The sequence below is a fragment of the Protopterus annectens genome, chromosome 12.part0 (assembly GCF_019279795.1).
Source record: "Protopterus annectens isolate FY-2018-M chromosome 12.part0, PAN1.0, whole genome shotgun sequence".
Taxonomy (NCBI): domain Eukaryota; kingdom Metazoa; phylum Chordata; order Ceratodontiformes; family Protopteridae; genus Protopterus; species Protopterus annectens.
In genome coordinates this window covers 368,305,702-368,329,233 of record NC_056746.1, presented here as the reverse complement: position 1 = coordinate 368,329,233, position 23,532 = coordinate 368,305,702, and the positions used below count along the sequence as shown (strand labels likewise).

The following is a 23,532-nucleotide window of genomic DNA, read 5'->3' as shown; positions in this document are numbered from 1 at the left end:
TGCTAAGTCTCCATTGTGTTTTTATTTTTCTGTTGGTGAAGGTTTAGGTCCTTAATTCTAATATTGGTGGAATATTACCTAATGAAACAGAAAAAGCATAAATAAATGAGAAAAAACAATCAAGCTAAAAAGATTGAACCACAAAAAAATGAAAAAATGACTGACTATATATACCAATACCAAGATTGTACAATAGTGGGAGAAAATCAAATTCCCACTCCCAGCTGTACAGCAATTTCACACATACAGTAGCTGTCATTAACAGAATTTAGTCTTTTAAGCTGGAAAAATAGCCAAAAAGGAATGCTCTATATTTCTAGCATTTGGCCAAATTAACTGCAGCCTGGTGGAGACATTGAACTTACAGAGGTACAGGAGGTCCAGGGAAGGTGAGTCTCTAGCTGTAAAGTAAATAAGACAGAAATCACACCTCTAAAGTCTGTAAGGCCCTAAATAAAGGAATAAAGTTTCTAGCCTCTCTTGATAGCTCATGGAGTTTAGGTCCATGATCTTTATGCTTAAAAACTTTTAGGGTCTTTCTAATTTTTTAATATGTTTACTAAAATACATTCCAAAGGGGACATTGTCTTTTGCAATAGGTCTGATCAGTGCTGTGTAAGGAAGTCATTACCGCTTTAGCCCTCAATGATATTTCTTTGGCAATTAACTGTTCTAAATAATAGTTTTTTCCTGATGACTAGTTCACATTATGGTCAAAACAGAGTGAAAGATCAACCCAAGATGTTCAACAATTAGATCACTGTTGCAATAGCCTAAGGTTTTGGGTTATAGCCTTTCCTAGGGTATGGCCACCATTAAACTTTCAAAACTTTAGGGGACCTTCCATGTGCCTAAACTGCCAGTGGCTTGAGTAGAGCCATACAAAGGGCAGTTTGGGCAGTAAAAGCTTCAGAGTTCTCTTGCTGCCGAAGTGCTTCACCTCTGCAGGTTTCATGGAACTGATGGTTGGCTAGCAGTCCTTTCAAGGCAGTGTAGATAAGTGTCTTTCTAGGGAAAACATTCCACAATATAATTATTCTGTGAAAAAATATGTATTTTTTTGTGAATATAATACCTTTATGTTAGGAAATGCTTTTTTAACTATTCTGCGATGTTACTGAAGTGATTTTTAACGTGTAATGCTTTTGTGAAAAAAACTGTATAAAAATGTATTTTGTACAGTTTTGTGTCTAGTAAGTGTGTTTGGGGCAGGATGCTTTTTGGGACTGTCATGAAAATGTTTACCTCAGTAGTTTCTTTTTCCAGTCATAAGGTTTGCCAACTCAGTCAAACCCTACTACCTACTTTTGAAGTCTCCTTCCTGGCCTAAACATGAAGCAGTTGTTGGTCTCCACAGTATTCCGGTTGACTGTCATTAACTTGACACACAAGTGGTCAAGTCAACCAATGGCCACAATCTTTCAGCGAAAGTCAGCATACCAAACACCGGCATATCCAACACAAACACTGAACCCTGAAATTCCCCACCAGTCTGGACCCAGGAGCAAGAGCTTACATTGGTCCAGTAGGGCGGCAATAGCAAAAGTATTACAATATGTTCATCATATTGATCAATGCTGCAGTAGCCTTAGCTGTAGCTGTATGGGTTATATCCTGTCAAGGATATAACAGCTGGACAGCTTCCAAAGCTTCAGGGCACCTTCCATGCACCCAAACTGTCAGGCAGCTTGAGCAGAGCTCATTATAAGACAGGTTTGGATGCAAAGCCCTTTAGAGCTTTACTGCCACTGAAGAGTACACTCCTCTAAGGGTTTCAAGGATTGATGGTTGGCTTGTGCTTTCCTTTGCTGGCGAGATAAGTTCCCTTTGGGGAAAACTTCAATTTTCATGATTTTGTTGATGTTTTATTACTTTCAGGAAAGTAATTTTAAAGGTAGGAGGTTTGTGTTTTAATGGACTGTCTTGAGACTATAACATACTTTTAAATGAAGCATTTGTTTTTTTCTATCAGTTTAAAAGTTTTGTAAAGTAACTGAAAACTTTCTTAGTTTTTGCTGTTTGGGTTTAGAGCCGATCCTCGGCTCCGACTTCGTCATATTCTGTAGCTCGAGAGCTTTTACTGGCTCGAGGCTAGCCCCTATCCCAGTATGCCTAGTGGTAGTTACCCAGATCTCATTTGTCGCTTGCAGCATCAAGATTGCGGATACTGGCTCAGGCTAAGTGTTCTTTCTCTTATTATATTTTTGAGCAAATATTTCTAGTTTAGCTTAGTTAAATTGATAAATGTAGTTGCCCTTAGCATTTCTATCTATCCCTACCCCTTTCCCCTCCTTCAAACCCATGTAAATTAGAAGGTTCTTCTTCTCCTTCTTGCCTTTCCTTTAACTTTTAAGGAGTTTCTGTTTGAGTTAGAGGCTCTCCTTAGGTGGGGAGTTTGCCGTTTAACTTAGAGGCCCCCCCCCGTCTTTTTCCCTGTCTGTTTAAAAAAAAAAAAAAGGATATTTTTTCTCTGTTATTACCATAGTTTTTTTCTCTTTATCCATTGCGATTAATGGTGTTATTGCAGTAGTGTTATTGGATAATCTTGTTATTATCAGTCTATAGCCTTAAACATAGTGCAGTTTGCTATTATGTCCAAGGATTCTGCCAAGGACTTGAAACCTTGGGGTTTAAAGAAATGCAAATCATGCTGCCAAAAGATATCCCTTACAGGTGGGCACACGAGTTGTGTATATTGTTTAGGACCTCTTCACCTGCAGGAGTCGTGCTCTATCTGCCATGCCTTTAGTTCACAAGTCCTGCAGGAGAGAAGAAATAAGCTAATCTTGAGAGGTTTGCTGAAGAGCCCCTTTGATGTGGCCATGGAGGGAACTTAGCCAACAAATAAATTGGATAAAGTCAAGCCTTCATCATCTTCGCCTCCGAGTTTGAAACTGTCTAAGGACAAGGATAAGCCAAAAGCTAAGTCGGACCCGACTTTCGGTTCCGACAAGACTTCACCTACGGCTCCATCTGTGTTTTCCACGTCATTAAGGTCCCATAAACATTGCAGGTCTCCCGCCTTGGAACCGGTGAGGTCTGCTCCACAGTCTGCATTACTACAATCTGTGGTGGGCAGTCACTGGTCTTCAACCCATTCCTCTCGGTCATCCAGGAGTCTCTTGGATGATGATGTGGAGAGTATGGTAAAGAGGCTTCTTAGGACACCAGCATTAGCCAAAATACATTCAGGCCCATCCCAGATGGAAATGGTGCTGACAGCCCAAACAACACCTGTCTCGATTCCTCCTCTGACTCCTCTGAGTTTGGAGCCAGAGTGTATGGAAGTCGTAGTGGTGGAACCGTTGGTTCCAATAACCTCAGGTATTTTGGTTCCGACTACCACTCCGATCTCCTCAATACTCCCTTCTATCAAGGGATCTGGGGGCCGATGCTCCCTCGTCGGCTCCGAGGGAGGGAGTGGACATTGGACCATTGTCTGACCCTACTCTCCCTTTCGGAGCTTCAGCGCAGGTCAGCTTGGCTCCTACATTGGCCTTGGAGCCATCGCCCTTGGTTCAGAGAAAGTCTCCTGCTTCTTCGGTACCAGAGATTCTTTCAGGTCGGGACCACGATGCCTTCGAGGTGATGAGGAGCGTGCTGTCTGCTGAGACAGCTCCACCCTTGGCTCCATTGGCTCCTTTGCCGTCAGTGCCGGTATCCGCCTCTGAACCACCCCTCCGCCCCAAGCGTAGGGAACCCATGCTCCAGGACGCCTTATTGGGCAATCTCACCTCCCTCGGAAGGGGGCTTGCAAGAGGAAGCATGTGGACTCCCCTGAGTCCTTGACATCAGACACAGACTTGGATGACTCAGAAGGGTTTCCCCGGTCCCGCTCTGAAGATGTCTCTTTTTCAGACATCTTAGAAATCCTTAGACAGAGGGGTGACTGGAAGTCCCTTGCCCTTTCTGAAGACAAGCCAGTATACCTGGATGCATTTGGTGCCCGACCCTCCACCTCTTGGGTGTCTCCTCCTTTCGACCCATTATTGCACATAGTGAGTCGGAAAGCTTGGAGCTCTCCAGACACGAAGCAACCAGTTCCACGGAGGCCCAATAAATTCATTACAGCCCCCAAAGACAGGCTCTGCTTATCTAAAGGTGTTCCCATTGATGCTATGGTGTTGGCAGCAGCCACCAAGAAGGAATTAGCGGAAACTTCTTCATCTGTCCATCTGCCGAATAAAGAGTCTCATACGATGGACAGATACGGGAAGCGTATGTTTTCTTCAGCGACCTTCACACTCAGGTCGCTGAACTGTTTGTCCCACTTTACAAGGCTTCAAAGAGATCTCCTCACGGACTTAGGAGATACCTTACAGGATCCTACAGCTGTAGGAGGCTCGGATAAGGTGGCTTCTCAGCTTGTGATATGCAACCGATGGGGAGAGCAGGGTGGCAGGCACAGGGGTAGCCTTACACAGACACTCCTGGATGCATCTTTGTGATTCTGCAGAGGCCTTCAACTCTTCCTTTACCAATGCTCCCTTTGATGGCTCGTCCCTGTTTGGGCCTCAGGTAAAAGAGACTCTCACCAGGTGTGAACAGGGTGGCAAAACTCTCTCTGCTGCGGATGTACGTTTTTCTGCTCCATATAGGCCCTATCCTAAGGGCCAGAAGAGTGGGAAAATGTGATTCCGGAAATTCCAGGGAGCTTCGCCTGACACACATGGAGAATTTCCCCCAGGGGCAAAGGGGGAAAGAACAATGGAAGACATCAACCTTGCGGCGGTAGGGGGGCGCAGAACCAGGGCGACAGAGATACTTTCTCTGGTAGGCCCTTCCAGCACTCCTGAAGAGAAGCCCGACTGTCCAACTCCGGAGACAGTCAGGGGGAGATTATCCTTGGTCCCAAAAGCCTGGCAGACAGTCACAGAAGATACATGGGTACTATCCATAATACTCAGGGGTTACAATATCCCCTTCTCTCTATCTCCCCTATCAAAAAGACAGTACTCTATCCCAGGCATTCCACCCATTCTTCAGGATCAAGCAAACCCAACGGTTCAAAGGTTGATAACAAAAAAAGTCATCCAGGAAGTCCCCACAGACCAAATCGGATCCGGAACTTACTCAAGGTTCTTTTTAGTTCCAAAGAAAACAGGAGACTGGAGACCCATCTTGGATCTCAGGAGGCTGAACAAGTCAGTCAAGAAAACAAAGTTCTGGATGGTAACACTGCAGTCCATTCTTTCCTTTTTGGGACAAGACAATTGAATGTGCTCAATCGATCTCCAGGATGCGTACTACAGTATAAAAATGGACAGACGGTCAAGAAGATATCTACGCTTCCCGCTGGGAGCCAGTCACTATCAGTTCAGAGCTCTGCCCTTTGGTCTCACCACAGTCCCCAGGGTGTTCACCAAATACATGGCAGTAGTTGGGGATCACCTGAGGTGTCAAGGAGTCCAGGTTTTTCCATATCTAGGCGACTGGCTCCTTACTGCCACCACCGAGCATCAACTAATCAGGGCAAGGGAATACACAATCCGCTCTTGTTCTCAACTTGTGATCACCGTAAACTATGAAAAATCTGCCTTGTTGCCTTGTCAATATATTACCTTTATAGGGGCAGATTTAGACACAAGGACCATGATAGCAAAGCTGCCTCAAGAAAGAGTATTAACGATCTGTCGCCAAGTTGTCATGCTGTTCACATGAAAGAGGATTCAAGCAAGATTTGTTCTCAAGGTCCTGGGTTCTATGGCAGCGGCAATCACTCTGGTCCTTATGGCTCGCTTTCACATGGGAATTCTATAGTGGCTTCTATTTGCACAATGGCCATTCCAGGAATTACCCATGTCACATCAGATTCTGATCACAGATTCCTGCAAAAGGGATCTGGAGTGGTGGCTTCACTTCCCTATGGTGACAATAGACAGGCCGTTTCTACCCCACCAACCTGTAGCCACAGTGACCACGGCGTTGCAAGCACTTCAGGACTCACTACCTACAGGGACTATAACAATTCAAACCGACAATATGTCAGTAGTATGGTACATCAACAAAAGGGGTGGAACCAGGTCTTACCCCTTGTGTTGAGAGGCTCTACGAGTTTGGCAATGGGCGATGTCTTCTCAACGCTTCCTGGTTGCAACACACATCCTGGGGAAATCTAATGTAATAGCGGACAAGCTCAGCTGGGCTATCCTGATGCCCCACGAGTGGTCCCTGAAGCAGGAAGTTGCAGACTTGATTTTTCACAAATGGGGCCAGCCAAGCTGCAATCAGTTTGCCCCCCCTCAACAACAAATGCAGCAGCTACTTTGCCCTAGTCCCACCACCGGGACAGTCACCCAGGGACGCACTTGTTCACGATTGGCCCCCGGGACTGCTTTATGCCTTTCCACCTTTTCCCCAATCTCAAAGGTTCTTCAGAAAGCACAGTTGTTGGGTTGCAAGTTAATCCTCATTGCCTTTTACTGGCCTCGTCAGATATGGTTCCCATTCCTTTGGCCTCCCCTGCAAGGGGACCTTTGGATCCTGGACCCAGTGCCAGATCTTTTGAGACATCAGTCAGGGGCTCTCCGTCCTTCCATTCAAACTCTCAAGCTCACAGCTTGGCTTCTCCACTTCCAGTCTTAGCCAGGCTTCTCGATGTTTCTCCAGCAGTTCAACACATTTTGATTTCCTCCCATAAGCCCACTACTAGGAGATTTTATGCTTGTAAATGGAAGAGGTTTTTTGTTGGGCAGCCAAAAATCAGGTTGATCGCTTTACTGCTCCCATTTCAAAGATTCTTGAATTTCTCATTAAAACCTTTGACCAAGGAGCAGCTGCAGCTACTATCTGAGTTCAGTTGGCTGCCATTTCAAATTTCCATATGGGAGAAATGGGTTCCAATATCATGTCCCATAGGTTATGGAAGGCATTCCTAAGAGGTACTAACCTAATAAGACCTCTGATAAGAGAACCTTTTCCCCCCTGGAATCTAAATTTAGTTTTAGACGCTCTGATTCTTTCTCCCTTTGAACCATCTGTTTCTTGTCCACTCAACCTTCTGACTTGGAAGACCTTTTTCTTGGTTACAATTACCTCAGCTAGAAGGGTTTCAGAATTACAGGCCTTATCTGTTCGTCCCCATACTTGATTTTCCATAAAGATCGGGTTTCTCTCAGAACCAACCCCTCCTTCTTACCCAAGGTATGTTCTGACTACAATTTGAATCAATCTATAGAGCTTTTTGTGTTCCTCCCCAATCATGGCAACAAGGCAGAGTACAAGCTTCATCAACTGGACGTTCATAGACAGTTACGTTTCTGTTTACACAGGACCAAGGAATTTAGAAAATCTGATCAATTGTTCATATCCTTTGCTGACAATAAAAGAGGTTGTGCAGTCTCAAAGATGACCTTATCAAAGTGGCTTTCAGGCACTATAAAATATGTCTACGAGTTGTGTAATCAAAATCTTCCCAGGGAAAATTAAAGGGCACTCAACAAGGGCCTTATCTACCTCTATTGCTTTTCAAGCTAGATTGCCTTTGGATTCGATCTGTGCAGCAGCTACATGGGTTAATCCTCATACCTTTATCACTCATTACAAAGTAGATGTGGTCTCCCAGAACAGGGGATCCTTTGGTTCCACAGTCCTGAAGAGCTTTTTCCAGTGAGCCACCCAAGAATTAGGTGCTGAGGATGCTGTCCCAAACAGCAAGAATGAAGGCAAGATATGGACAGCATAACATAAAAAAGTTATGTACCCACCATAACATTCCGTGTTTGTTGTCTTTGATCTTGCCTTCCTTCTTGCATCCCTCCTTCCTTCCTCCTTCCCAGAGGACAGAGAGGAATCCCTTTTTTATTGACTATACTGGCTGGGTTTCCTTTATACCATACCTTATGGTTAGTCTCAGTCTACTACTCTTACTATTGTGGAGGGAGTACACCTTTATATGTAGGTGTCATCGGATATGTAAAGTAGAGTATATCTCTTGTCTTTTTATATGGTCTAGTGTTGGGTTATCACAAATGAGATCTGGGTAACTACCGCTAGGCATGCTGGGTTAGGGGCTAGCCTCGAGCCAGTAAAAGCTCTCGAGCTATAAGTATACGGCCGAGTCGGAACCAAGGATCGGCTCCGAACCCAAACAGCAAGAAAGAAGGCGAGATCAAGGACAACAAACATGGAACATTATGGTGAGTACATAACTTCTTTTTTTCTCTTTTTTAAGAATGTGAGGTTAGCTATGTTCTCTGTGGTTGTTGGGGTCCCCTCAGTGGCCAAAGGAGGGACACTCTTGTTAATCATGGGAGAGGGAACAGGGCAGGTTTCCCCTGTTGTATCAGAATGTTGTGCCCATCCTTGAGGAAGGAGCTGCTGCTTTTAGTAATATGGTTGGCCCCATTTTTCTTGTCAAAAGGAAACAGAAAAGCAAGTATATATATATATATATATATATATATATATATATATATATATATATATATATATATATATGGGTCTACCTGAGATGGTCGACAAGCCATTTGATCGACGTTCATTTGGTCGACAATTCATTTGGTCGACAGGCAGATTTGCCCCCCCCAATGTTGTGCGACCCTGGAGTTGATATATATAGTTGGGGGGTGTGGGGCTTTCCCACATAAAACTGCTTGTCGACCAAATGAACTGTCGACCAAATGAGTGTCGATCATATGGCCTGCCGACCATGTGATAATCCATATATATATATATATATATATATATATATATATGTATATATTCTTCCTCAAATTATTCTGGATAGGAGAATTTTACTGGGTCTGGCTCAGGGTTTAATTCAGGCTATTGATCCTTTTTCTAAAATAGTTTCTGATAAAAGAAAAGAGAGATTCTGAACAGGATGATGCAGCATTCCAAGTGTTTTGTTCCAGTATCTTGTTCCAGTAATGTGTTGAGTAATGTTACTCAGTTTTACTGTTGGGAAAGTTTTATTGTATTTAGTGGATAATTTATGGAATTTTCTTCCTTTCTGCCGAGCTAAGTGATGGAAGCATAATATTTAATTAGTACAAGCAATGTTATTAATACTCTTAGATAAGAAAAGTGTATTCCTTTTGGAGAGATATGCAATATAACAAACTGCCATTTCTTTGGCATGTGGACAAAAGGCTTTGGGAGTAAGGGAAATACCAGAAAATGTGCAGCAAATCAGTTTTCACTGTTGAACAAGCTGTGCAGTGTAGTGCATAAGAAGAATAATTACATGAAGCTATATTATAATTTATCATCAATTGAGTGTTATTATCAAAAATATCTATGTTTCCACAAACAAATCAAACACAATTTATAATTCAGATTTATAATATTCTTAAGAAATTTGAAAATTACTACTTAATATTGGGGGAGATTGGAATACTATAATAGACCCTTGGAAGGAAACTGCTAACAAATGTATAAGTTTTGGTAGTAACACTTCCTCTGCATTACCTGAACTACAATTGGAATATGAAATATTTATCGTCAAGTATTACCTCTGTAATCAACTTTAATAATTTTTCACCGTGTTACAAAACATGGTCACTCACTGATCTTTTTCATCATGTCCAATAAAATAATCACCACCACTGATTTTATTACTGAACCCAGAGGTTTTTCATACCATTGCAAAATTATCTTGGTGTTGGACAGGAATACTTGGAAGTTCGCTATAACCTCTAATAGTAATTGGACTCTACCCTTTACTACTAGAAAAAATAAGTCATATTAAATGAAACTGAATATTTACCGAAGTCAGATTTTAAACGGGTGTTTTTAAAACAATAAACAAAGGTTTCTTGATTAGTATAAACAGTCTTGCTAAAAATGATGCAAGCAAAAGGAAGCAAATATTAACAATTCAATTAAAAAATTAGAGGATATCTTAATGAAAAAACTATAACATAGATATGGAAGAATAAATTAAACCCTTTCAGGAAGAAGTAATCCACTTGCATATTGCCCAAATCTATTGGTATGAAACAAAGACATTAACTCAATATGTGGAATGGGCCTAAGCTCCCTGTAAGCTTTTAGCTACTTTAAGAAAAATTAGAATGCAGAGCAACAATATTGTAAATTAGCTGAAAAATGCAATTTATTCTTCTAATAATCACAATTTTTATGATCATTGAGAAATTTTATGCTAATTTATACAATTCTGTGGATTACAGAGAAGATTTAAATTATTGTTTTGAATCAAATTAATTTTCCCTCTTTAAGTGTTAATCAGATATCACTACTAAACCAACAAATTACAATCCAGAAGTAACCCAAATTATTAAAAGTATGCAAAACGGAGAAGCACCATGCCCAGATGGTTTTACTTCTGCATTCTGTAAAATAATTTCCCAAATATTACCTAAAATATTATGTGTAATATTTTATGACATTGTACAAAGTGTGTTTTTTATGTTTACTTGAATAAATCAAAAACTATACTAATTCCAAAACCTAATACTGACTTATCAGACCCCAGTAATTACAGATCCATATCTTTAATGAATTATGATATTAAAATTTTGCCTTCTTGTTTGGCTAATAGATTAAAATTGATAATGTCACATATTAGAACTCCTTATCAATCAGGGATTTACAAAAATAAGACAAATCAGTGACCAGACTGTTACATTAGAAACAATTCAATCTCTTTATTATAAAAAAAATTGCTCTGGGCCTGGATGCTACTAAAGCATTTGATGATATCAGTATCTCTTTTTTGGTTAGTGTTCTAACTGAATTTGGCTTCCTATCACTTTTCATACACTTCATTTTAATGTTACATCAAAATCCTTTAAATCAACTATTAATAAAAGTTTATCCAAACATGTTCCCATTGCACAAGGAATTTCACAAGACTATTTGCTCTCTGCTTTCTTATTAATGTATATATTGATCATCTCTTTTTATATTTTCTCAAGACCTTTTATTATAAATATCAAAACTTCAAAACAAAGTGTACCAGTGGTAGGAAGTAGAAGCAGTTGGTGACTAAAAATAGAAGATAAGAGTTCTCATTTATATTCCAAAGAAAAAACTTTAGTTAAGTACTTTCGTCCATACTTCTCTCTCTACCAATTACCATTCACTTGTAAGTCACATGATAAATTAATTTGAAACCTACTTTACAGGTATCTAAGTCAGTCACATAATTTGGTCTAGTAAATGTTGTAACATGACAGTTAAAGCTGACAGTACTAGTAAAAAATTGATGGCTACAGATAAATTAATACCACTTTCCTATATAAGCAGTCTTATATGCTGGGACAAAAATAAGGTTCTGCAACACTGAACAACTGAGTCTAAAATTTCAGATCCTTTAGGTATATGCTTTAAAAATTAATGTACATTAGACTAAATAAATATTCTAATAAATATGAGCATAATATTTAAAAAATCTAGATCCATCAAACATTTATAAAGAGCATTATTCAATATAAAATATTGAATGTTAAGAAATAAGTAAATAAATAAATGAATAAATAATTTATTGATTATTGAGTATAAATATAAATATAAAAACACACTATTTCATCACTTTGATGTATAAATATCTATATCTTTGTTAAAATCAGAGAATCTCTAGATACACCAGCAAAATAAAATCAATAAACTATTTTGTAACTTCAACAATACAGCCTATGTGAATATTAAATAAAAGATTTGGCTTATAATTTTGGCCATGCATAACTTAACACTATGTAGCATATATGCACGTAACATAAAACACTAAAAATGAAAACATGATCATTCAAACCAGGACTCGCTATGACATTCAGCCTAAGTTGCCATAAAAGTTCCTTAAATTCTATCACTACCTTTTGGAGGATAGCCCAAGTAGTACGCACTGCCTCTGGACAAATGAGATGAATGGGTCTTTGGATAGCTGGCTGTTGCAGCCTTTTTTATTTGGGAACAATTCCAGCAGAACATTGATACTGTGGAGAAAAGACTTTTAGAGTTACAGAGTCTTCAGTTGGACAATGTCGTCTTCACAAACAGCATTAAAAGCCACAAGGTCTCCAAGAGCCTATGACTATGGAAATTTCTGAATGGACTAGATTCCAATTCAGAACTTTATACAGAGCAACTTTCTGATCACCACAGAATGGAACTAATGGAAATGCTTATAAGTGACAATGAATGTAAGACTACCGAATTGATGAACTTAAAAATATGGATAGCATTATTAAGGCTGACTTATTGTTTGAAGCAAACCAGGGTAAATATTTTGACATATTCAAAAAGGTAGACAAACATGTTGATTTTATAACTGAAAATAAACACAAGAAATTATAAAGGGATGCCAATGACTGTGCAAAGGGACCACATAACCTGTTACAGGTAGAGTTGTACAATGTGATTCTTCTTCGGTTAATAACAATGGTTTTAGAAGTGATAATTTAAGACAAGATTGCTGTTGAGAGTGAGAATGGTGCAGTTAAAGCTTCAGAAAATGGATGATTGTTGATGAAAATGTTGATTTTTTTTTTATCCCAGAACCCCCATGGAAACCCCCCCCCCCAAATCACAGAGATTAACACAGCAATTACACCCTGAACAAACAAATCAATCCCAGAATGGGAGCTCCTACAACAATAGTTACAGAGGGAGGAGGAAGGGTGAAGGTTTCTATAGGGAGAAGGAAGTGGGTAATGAATGCTTTGATGGAATTTTGCACACTTACAGTGGTTATAATATTTTCAGTTATAGTAACCTAATTGTAACCAAGGTGCACTTTAACCTTTCAGATTTACCTTTACACTACAGGTTAAAGGTGACATGGCTGAAATAAAATTATTCTCTAGGAAGTTAAATTTAGTCTATTTGTACAAGGACTTCAACGACAGGAATGAACCCTGAACATTTTTTTGGGTGAAACACAGTCTGTACAAGCCCCCTATAAACCCTATTATCTTTGTTTTTGAGAGAGCTTGTGATGTTGAGAGTCATGAGACCTTTAACTGAGGAAATAATTATCAGAATAGGAATTTAACTCAGGATGAGAGTGAGCTTCTAAGATCACTATCAATTGACCATCTTGTTAGGACCATGAAACCACATGGGGGGTATGATAGTCTTGGATACTGTTATTTACACTAAAGATGTTGGAAATGCCACATGATAAAGTGAAGCACATTGAGGTATCCCTGAATGAAATTAATATAGTCTACCAAAGAAATGACATGTTCTTATTTGACGGTCTTATGTAAGGAACTATTAATGTTGATGAATATAAGTTCTTATGTGCTGATGAACCAAGGGATCTGTTGTTGTCATTTTTATTTATTCCTGAATGAATGGGTTTTTGGATCCAACCCTCAGATTTGATTCATCTGCTTTTCTCTAAATTCTAGGATCTGACTCTCAAGCTCCTCCCTTTACCCATAATGCCCCCGGCCAATACATTACCTCAGATTGAATTTGTTCCTACTATATAACCATCTAAATATAAAACATAATAATAATACTGCAGAGAAGTATTATAGTAACAGAACAGGGGCTCAATCAGGAACTGTGGTTCCTAAAAAAACTTCATCAGTTCACACCTTAAAGACATGGATAGGGGGAAGTTGAGGAAGAATTAAAATGGACAATACAGATGCAGAGTTATGGTGAGTACATAACTTTTTTTATCTGATGTTGTCATTTTCATTCATTCCTCAACAAATGGGACAGAGTCCCCAACTACAGTAACCTTGGGTGACCTTCATGGAAGGATGTTCTGGAGAACCACAGAACTGAATGCAACCCTGTTTCTGGAAATAATATCCAACTTGTAAAAAGCAATAAAGGTGTGAGCATTAGACTAAGTGGCAGCTGCACAAATATCATCAATAGAAGCTCTGTCCCAAAAAGTAGCTGACATAGCCATTGACCTAGCTGAGTGCATTTGGTTGTTTTGGCAAGGTTAAACCTCTTGAAGAATAAACATAAGAGTTGTATCATAGAATCTGTAGAAAAGTGGCTGAGTCAGATCTGAGGGTCAGATCTGAGACCCATTCGTTAAGGGAGAATGAAAATGGACAACACAGATGCATAGTTATGGTGAGTACATAACTTTTATTTCCAACAATTACACATAAAGGTATTTTGGATGGATCCCCACTCAGAGCTATTGTAGCTGCACAGGCATCAAAAACTTACCAGTTAGTTGTGTTTATTGACACATCCCTAAAACCATTTTCTTGATTTTTGTCCCCACATCCTAAAGCAAGAGTGTCCAACAGGTGGCCTGTGGGCCACAATCCAGCTCACCAGTGCCTTTTCTGTGGCCTGCCAAAGCCTTGGTCAAAAAAAAAAAAAACTTACATTGTCTTTGCAGTTAACTGGCTCTGTCACTTTTAAAAGTTGAGGACCAGTTAACCATGCTTTGCATTTCTGCATCTGCACAAAAGTAGTACAGGATTCAAGACAGTTCCCAGTCATTGTTTTTTATATAGCATCTGCAGCAGTTGAGATAAGTTTTATGTATGCATGTATGAGGACAATGTTTGCTTGTGTGAATGAGGTGGGAAAGGAGAGTGTTTGTGTGAGTGTTTGGCTGTAATGTTTATGTGTGAGATATTTATGCTTGTGCAAAGTGAAAAAGTGAAGTGATTATATGTGTGAGTGTTTGTATGGCCGTAATGTTGGTGTGTGAGATATTTATGCTTGTGCGAAGTGAAAAAGTGAAGTGATTATATGTGTGAGTGTTTGTATGGCTGTAATGTTGGTGTGTGAGATATTTATGCTTGTGCGAAGTGAAAAAGTGAAGTGATTATATGTGTGAGTGTTTGTATGGCTGTAATGTTTGTGTGTGAGATATTTATGCTTGTGCGAAGTGAAAAAGTGAAGTGATTATATGTGTGAGTGTTTGTATGGCTGTAATGTTGGTGTGTGAGATATTTATGTTTGTGCGAAGTGAAAAAGTGAAGTGATTGTATGTGTGAGTGTTTGTATGGCTGTAATGTTGGTGTGTGAGATATTTATGCTTGTGCGAAGTGAAAAAGTGAAGTGATTATATGTGTGAGTGTTTGTATGGCTGTAATGTTGGTGTGTGAGATATTTATGCTTGTGCGAAGTGAAAAAGTGAAGTGATTATATGTGTGAGTTTTTGTATGGCTGTAATGCTAGTGTGTGAGTTAGGTCTCCAAGATTGATGTAGTCTTGTGTAAAATAAAATGGGCTGTGTTTGCTTGGGTGAGTATGAAGAGTGCTTGGGTATAATTTGGATGTGAATGTTGAATGAGCTTTGTGTGTGTGTGGGGGGACTGGAAATAATCTATTTATTTTACATTTGTTGACTGGGCAAGTCTAACTGGATATATGTCCATTTTCAATAGAGGCCCCGGGAGATAAGCTCAGAGGAAACAAAAACAAAATCATATATACAAAAATCTAAATTGGCCCTAGGTGTGAGTGTGTGCGTGTGTGCCTTCTGTGGAAGGTTGGGCGCCGGGCTGTTAACTCGACACCGTAAAACTCCACTGCCAATCATGAGCAGACAAGGTGATCCGCTGTGGCGACCCCTAACTGGGAAAAGCTGAAAGAAGATGATGATGATGATATACAAAAATCAGTGTAAACAATGCACATTGCAGGTACAGTACAGAGAATAATCAAAGAGGACAGAAGTTCATAGCAAAGTTATGTCATAAAATTTGTACTATTAACTTGAGACATTGACTGAATAAGTGAATGAGTATTAATATACATTTTCTGGATTAAAAAAAGAGAAATATTTTATTTTGGTGCTCGTGCATACATGAAGATACTTCTGAAGGGGTAACTGGGGAAAATTTTGAATTTCGTGTCAGTGAAGTGCTTGTACAAACATGGATCTACTACTGAAGGGGTTGCTGGGAGATATATTTAATTTTGGTGCTTGTGCATGCATGCATACAGGGACAGACTACTGAAGGTGTCACTGGGGGAAATGTTTAATTTTGGTGCTTATGCATACATGGACAAGCTACTGAAAGGGTTGTTGGGGAAATGTTTCATTTTGATGTCATTTTGGTGCTTGGTGCAAACATGGACAAACTACTGAAGGGGTTGCTGAGGAAATGTTTCATTTTGATGTCATTTTGGTGCTTGGTGCATACATGGACAAACTACTGAAGGGGTTGCTGGGGAAATGTTTCATTTGGTGTTAGTGATATGTTTGTGCAGACATGGACAAACTACTGAAGGAGTGGTGGGGTGCAATTTGTATTTAGGTGCTTGTTTATGCATACATGAAGACACTACTGAAGGGTTCAGTGGAGGAAATGTTTCAGTTTGGTGTCAGTGAAGTGCTTGTGCAAATGTGGCTAAACGATTGAACGCAGTGATGGGGGAAATGGTGTAATTTACTGCTTAAGCATACACGGTTAAACTACTGAAGGGATCAGTGTGGAATTCGGTCATATATGTTTATGGAGGGGTTGTTAAAATACATTTGTCCAATTGCTGCTATTTTTATTTTATTACATTCTATCTGAGGTATATCAGTCAATACATTTGCTTTAATTGTTGAATGCAGAGGTTGCCAGTGGATAAAAGTGACTGACACTATTATTTGCTTAAAATAAGCATTTATTATTCTGGCTTTGCAGAAGCAGTATGTATATTTCTTTCACTTTCTGTAACAGTCAAGCATCAGCATTGCACTCAGTAAGTAACTCTCTGTGCAGGATATGTGTGATAGTGCAACACTCTGCCAATGATCAGTTGCTAAGTAGTGCAGGATGTGTGTGATAGCAACTGATCATTGTCAGAGTGTTGCACTAAGTAGTGCAGGATGTGTGAGATACCAACTTATCACTGGCTGAGTGCTGCACTAAGTAGTGCAGGATATGTGTGATAGCAACTGATCATTGGCAGAGTGTTGCACTAAGTAGTGCAGGATGTATGTGATAGCAACTGATCATTGGCAGAGTGTTGCACTAAGTAGTGCAGGATGTGTGTGATAGCAACTAATCATTGGCAGAGTGTTGCACTAAGTAGTTCGGGCTGTGTGTGATAGCAACTGATCATTGGCAGAGTGTTGTTCTAAGTAGTGTAGGATGTATGTGATACCAACTGATCATTGGGAGAGTGTTGCAGTAAGTAGTACAGGATGCATGTGTTAGCAACTGATCATTGGCAGAGTGCTGCACTAAGTAGTGCAGGATGTGTGTCTTAGCAACTGATCACTGGCTGAGTGCTGCACTAAGTAGTGCAGGATGTGTGTGATACCAGCTGATCACTGGCAGAGTGTTGCACTAAGTAGTTTGGGCTGTGTGTGATAGCAACTGATCATTGGCAGAGTGTTGTTCTAAGTAGTGTAGGATGTATGTGATACCAACTGATCATTGGGAGAGTGTTGCAGTAAGTAGTACAGGATGCATGTGTTAGCAACTGATCATTGGCAGAGTGCTGATCTAAGTAGTGCAGGATGTGTGTCTTAGCAACTGATCAGTGGCAGAGTGTCGCTCTAAGTAGTGTAGGACATGTGTGATAGCAACTGATCATTGGCAAAGGGTTGCACTAAGTAGTGCAGGATGTGTGTGATAGCAACTGATCATTGTCAGAGTGTTGCACTAAGTAGTGCAGGATGTGTGAGATACCAACTGATCACTGGCTGAGTGCTGCACTAAGTAGTGCAGGATGTGTGTGATAGCAACTGATCATTGGCAGAGTGTTGCACTAAGCAGTGCAGGATAAGTGTGATATTAACTGACCATTGGCAAAGTGCCGCATTAGGTAGTGTTGCCCTATAACAGCACTTGGTTCTCCTGTTTAATTTCTGTCTGGCCATTCCTTGTACATGAAGTCCTTTGCTCTTTGCTAATTTTATCCCAGTGCTTTGGTTTCTTTTCCCAGACACCGAGTAGTAGAATATATTTCTCTGGGCATTTGTTCTTTTACTTTTCATTCCAGTCTAACACCATAGTGGTACACAGAAAATAACTGTATTTTTAGAGGGGTAGAAAGACAGGCACTATTCCCAGAAATACTGAATATATTTCCTTACTTATGATTTTTTTTTTTTAGGCCATCATCAAATCAAACGATAATTAAAAAAAAAAAAAGAAAGAAAAAAGAAACAGTGGAGTCTTGGTCAGTTTCTGCATAAATATATCCAAGTATCATAGAAAATGCTATGAAATAGCATAGTCTTGTACAAAGATTATCTTCAAAGTTTATAGGGCTTTTTGACAGCACATACTGTTATTAGCAGCACTTTTCCAGAATGAAGAGCAAGTCTTTTGGCTTTTCCCGGTTAGGGGTCGCCACATCGGAACTCCGGTCCGCTAATGATTGGCAGTGGATTTTTATGGTGCCAAGTCACCAGCCCGACGCCCAACCTTCAAAGAAGGCACACCCATTCACGCATGCACCTACCTGCATGTCTTTAACGTCACTCGACCGCGGGGAGGACATGCAGATTCCACACAGAAGGCGCTCCAGCTGAGAACTGAACGGGAGAACCTCTTGCTGTGAGGCGACAGTGCTAACCGCTGTACCACCGCGGCCTCACTTGTCCAGAATGAAGAGTATGATAAGCAAATCGACATCTGTTATTACAGATTCACATCTGGTAGGTACACTTTGCGTTGCCACTTCAACAGCTGGTGCAGACATAGACTACTTGTGCAAAACCAAGCAGTCAGGCATCCATTAACTGTGGTCTTGCATGTCACATATTTCAAGAGCTTTTTATTCTGATTTTTGGCATTTGTTGTACCCTTTTTGGTAGAAATATCAGTTTGATTTGCAGGTATAAGTTATAATTTTTTAAGCTAATATATGCATTGGCATTATTACATTTGTGCTGTTGTAGCAAGGATACCATTTGTAAATGTCTCAAGTTGTAAGCGTGTTTCTTGTCTGACAAGAATACAGAAATGATTCTGAAACCACCCAGTGTTTGTTTTTTTGTACTGTGACTGAGGTCACAACTGGCTGCAGATTGTATAAAAAGCCGATGCATCTTCAATATGGTAATGAGCCTCTCCAGATACTGTGAGTGTCCCCTGAACTAAAAATGTTGGACATCCCTGTCTTTAAGGATTCATGGAATTTTTTAATGACTGTTACTGATGAATTGTGGATGCAAATCTTTAATTTGTGACTGTGGGTGTGGTTGACTTTCTTTCCTCTAGACTACATGATAAGGGCTTAATGTTGTTCAGGGAAGCACTTCTTTCCTGTGAGTGTATCGATTCTGTCAGGATAAACTTTGTTGTGGATCTGATGGAAATTGCTTTGAAAAATATTTCTTGGTTTTTTGAAGGTGAGTTTTTCAAGCAGGTAAAAGGGGTGGCAATGGGTGCATTGTTACCAGTATTATTATGTGAAAAACTGGAATATCAATATGTCTTCAATCACAGTGCACTGAGATACAAAAAGTGAGCCAGCAAAATGGAAGGCAAAGTGAACTTGAATAAAATGACATAAATACTAAAACCATCCAAAACAACAAAGAGGAGAATAAAATGATGAGCACTTTCGTACCATACAAGGTGCTTAATCAGATCTACATAAAACAGCCTTAACTCACATTTATACAGATTTAAAACTAGTGCCCAAGACCACGTGATCTCCATGCAGGTCTTAAAGGAATACTTTCATCCAACCCTTTGCCTCTGGTTGCACAAAGCAATAAAATCCACGTAGTCTCAAGATTCTCTGTTTGAGTCTTCACATCTCCACCCCTTGCTGTAACATGATAGTAGTCATGGACTAAAAATTTAAAACATGAGAACTTTCAGCACCAACCACGTTTAGCTAAAGCATTCCTAGGATCACTTCTGTAAACAGATATTGTGCTATAAGCCTCTGACAAATAGTAAGGAGGAAGTTGCCTCTGATTGGAAAGGGACAATTTCCTGTGGAGGATGCAGTGTTTATACATACATTAGGGAAGGGGATAATTTCATTCATCCTGATACTGGACAGTTATTTAAGTTTGATTTTTGCGCAGATTGTTGTTCTCAAAATGTTGCTTACTTTGTTGTTTGCAATACCTGTAATAGTTATTATGTAGGTAAGACTAATCGTTTTAGAGACAGGATTAAGGAGCACCTCTATAGCATTTATGGAGGTGATCCTAGGATAAGTAATGCAAGGTTAATCATTTGTTCTGCAGTGGATACTTTTGTGTTCAAAAATTGCTATCATGCTGGTTTCCTAGTTGAAAGGAGAAGCACCTACTCTTTAACGAAACCAGGTACCTAACTGTCCAGAGACTCTTGGTTAGTCCAGTTGCACTGACCACTCCATGGAAGTTGGGGGATCAATAATTTAATCCCCAGACAAGGGTCAGTGTTTTCCTTTCTCACTGAGTTGTTACTACAATACTAACTTAATTATTTTGTTCTGCAATGGATGCTTTTATGTTTAACAGGTTAATGTTCATTTGCTACAGAATATGTGTAAACTATATTGGCAGATAAAACCAACATTATTTTGGTATACTTGCTTACTGTTTTGTCAAGTAATTGGTTTTGTAGTTGTGGTCAAATGGGCCACAGTATTTGGCATACGCAACATGTAAAAATATGAGTTTGAATGTCAATGAAATGCAAATTATAGATGGCTATAGGACTTGCTAATGAAATTAGACTATGTCTGATGTACATCAGACAGAGCAGATCTAGCCTAAGGAGCATCAGCTGTACTAACCAGTAAACAAGGGAATGAATGCATTATTAATGCTGAATTACACACCCTGTATATGCTTTAACTATCCAAAGTTTTGAAATGCATTTGTATACTCTGAGTCCACCAACTCAAACTCCATGAAAACCTTGGGTTTCCCCTGAGGTTTTTCCACCCTTTAGTGTATCATCACATCTTTATTCAACAATCATAATTTTTCTCGACTTTCTATGCCTTTAGAAACCCAATTTCCAAGAGAGAACTGGTTTCCTTAGGGTTGTCTATTTAGGGGAAACAAGTAAATGGCCAGTGCCATTTAGACTTTTCTTTGGAAGGGGAAAGAAAACACTGCTTTCTGCTGCAACAATCCCTAGAAAGACATAGGAGAGATGACAAATGATTTATTACACTGTTGCAACATAATCAGGAAGGAATGCTTGAGAGAATGTGTTGATATGTATACCTGTCTGTGAAGTCATGTACTTCTTCCTACCTGCCAGCATATGCATAGGGCTGAGTCTGAGATGTTGAAGGATAAAGTCCCGACTATGAACTAGCTAATTTGGGTTCAAGTAGTTAGCTGGGTGCTGAATGAGCACAGCAGGGAGAGAGGTGCTCCCTGCATCTCTCTGAGGGGTGAGTTGAGAGGCATATACCCAGAGTGTATACTTCATGTTAAAATCCATGGTGGAGACTGAGGATTGCCCAAGGCAGTTTGCATGTAATGGGGCATGATAACTTAGGGGACACCTCCTGCATAAGCAGAAGACAATCCCATTAACATAAGCCCATTGCACATTATCCTTTGGTCACTGTAGATGTGCAGGGGAAACTGGCTGGGCTTAAAGAGGAATCTACCCAGATTACCCTGAGCAGAATAACAACATCATTCCTGCCATATGACACTTGCTTTTGGAAGGAGTAAATTGCTGCAGAGCTGAATACTCCTGGGGAACAAACAGGCCAGTTGCCAGCCAGCAGGGAGGCTTGGTGACCAACAGAGATCAAGGAGCAAACAAGTAGAATAAAATAAACTTAAATTGTTGTTGGGAGAATGGGTTGAACTTAACCCATTTGTTGTAATGGGTTGTCAGTGGAAATTCAGCATCTGTGTAGTTTGTGTCTACCTGAAGTATTCAGTACTGATTTTTGGTTTTCTTCTTTTTTTTTTTTTTTTTTTTAATCTTTTGGCCCTCCTTGGAATAGACATTTTTCTGTACTGGTTCCTCATCTCCTAACTCTCTAATGCCAGAAGTCAGTCCTGACCCCCTACTGGACTTAATATGAAACCTTCTTGTTGCCTAAGAGGAGGTTGAGGCATTCCAGTACCGCGTCATACTTGTGGCCGTATTTTTTTCATTTTCATGGCTTATCCATTACCCTGGTGTAGCACCCAGTGTGCAGTGATGAAAGGCCATTACGGACAAGAACATTTGTTTGTGCATGCTACCAGTATTTGTAAGCATGACATCAGTAGGGTAGCTAGGATCAGGCAATGGAGGCAGCTGCCCCAGGTGCAAAGTGTCAGATGGTAAAACTGGCCAATCATCACTGCTCTTTTGTACATACTAGCATTAAAATGCCACTATAGCATTTACAGTCAAGACTGAGTGCTGTAGTGCTTTGTGTGTGTTATAAACTGTAAAAAACGCTACTTTTTAAAAGTTGAAAAGAGCTTTTTTTTCTGTTCAACTGAAGCAGATGTGAGGGAGGTAGGTGGGGAATGGATATCAGACTACAAGAATGGACTATTTTTTTTTTTTTTTGCTGAGGGGGTGATGTGCAAAATCAGGGACAAGCACTGGGTGCTGCATGAGCCAGCTACAGCTGTGTATGGGATGTATACCCCAGTATCACCACCAGGACTGCCATCCTTGCGTATGACCCCTCCCTTCCCCCTGGGATAGGCAAGCCTGGTAAAATACAAGTGCCTTTCCTATCACCCCAGTTAGCTCCTCAGATTCTGGGCTCACTGGTCAAACCCAGATCATGTGAGATGTTAAGTGCTAACTTGAACAAGCTCATTTTCGTGAAACTGGTGTGCTGTACTGTATATCAAAACTAGCAACCTTTAACTTACAGAGTTTGCTGATCTGATCATGAACAGCAAAAGGAATGGCTGGGACAGAGAAAAATAAAATAAAAATAATATTTTGATGTTTTTGCAGGGGGCAAAACTTCCTGCATCCCTGCATGAACTTTACCTTATGTTCCTTCTTACTTAATTGTACTAACTGTGAGGTCATACAGATTTAGGCAAAATGCAAGGAAAATGGAGTAGTCAAATATTCCCTGTTCAAGGATATGCAGTGTTGATATAATTAAGTGGTGTGATGAGAGTACATCCCCCTTCACATGAGGGTGAAGTCTGCTGTCTTTTAGAAGTGCTTTGCAGGACTTAACATCTTTTTTTCTTCCATATAAATCACTGAGAGCAGTTTTTAGACTGAGTTTTTTTGAGTTAAGCTATCAACAAACTCAGTGCAGAGTGCTTCAGGTAGACAATGTCATTGAGAGGGACCCAGAAATCTAAAAAAATATATTCTGCAAGTCAATAATTTATCCATTTATTTTTTTAATTGTAGATGGACGTCCACTGTACATTCTTCGACTTGGACAAATGGACACAAAAGGATTGGTGAAAGCCCTGGGAGAAGAAGCTCTCCTTCGTCATGTAAGTAACAGAATATTCCAGTACTGTCCCGATTTCTGATTTACGTTTTCAGTGTCACATCCAAAAAGAGTTCAGAATACTCTACTTCAGGAGTTTTCCTCTAACATATATCCTTACAGGATAACAAAAAATCAATGAATCCTTGTGATAAAAAAATGGGAGTCAATAAACTCAGTAGTAAACAGAGCTGGTTTGCAAAGAGCTGAGTCAGAACATAACCATACAGAATATTATATTTATAAAGTATTCTAAGAACTAAGCCAACACGGGAATGGAGAAAGGAGGTTGCG

General features: G+C 39.8%; 1 protein-coding gene across 3 annotated transcripts in view; it reads left to right on the top strand.

Annotated features, from left to right (window-relative positions):
- Positions 1 to 23,532, top strand: part of LOC122816582 (SEC14-like protein 5) — a 1,360,693-nt gene that overhangs the window by 1,113,016 nt on the left and 224,145 nt on the right. For all 3 annotated transcript variants that reach the window (XM_044089470.1, XM_044089469.1, XM_044089471.1), the window contains one exon: positions 23,154 to 23,242. In XM_044089470.1, coding sequence (XP_043945405.1) covers positions 23,154 to 23,242 — 89 coding nt within the window. The remainder of the gene's footprint in view (positions 1 to 23,153; positions 23,243 to 23,532) is intronic.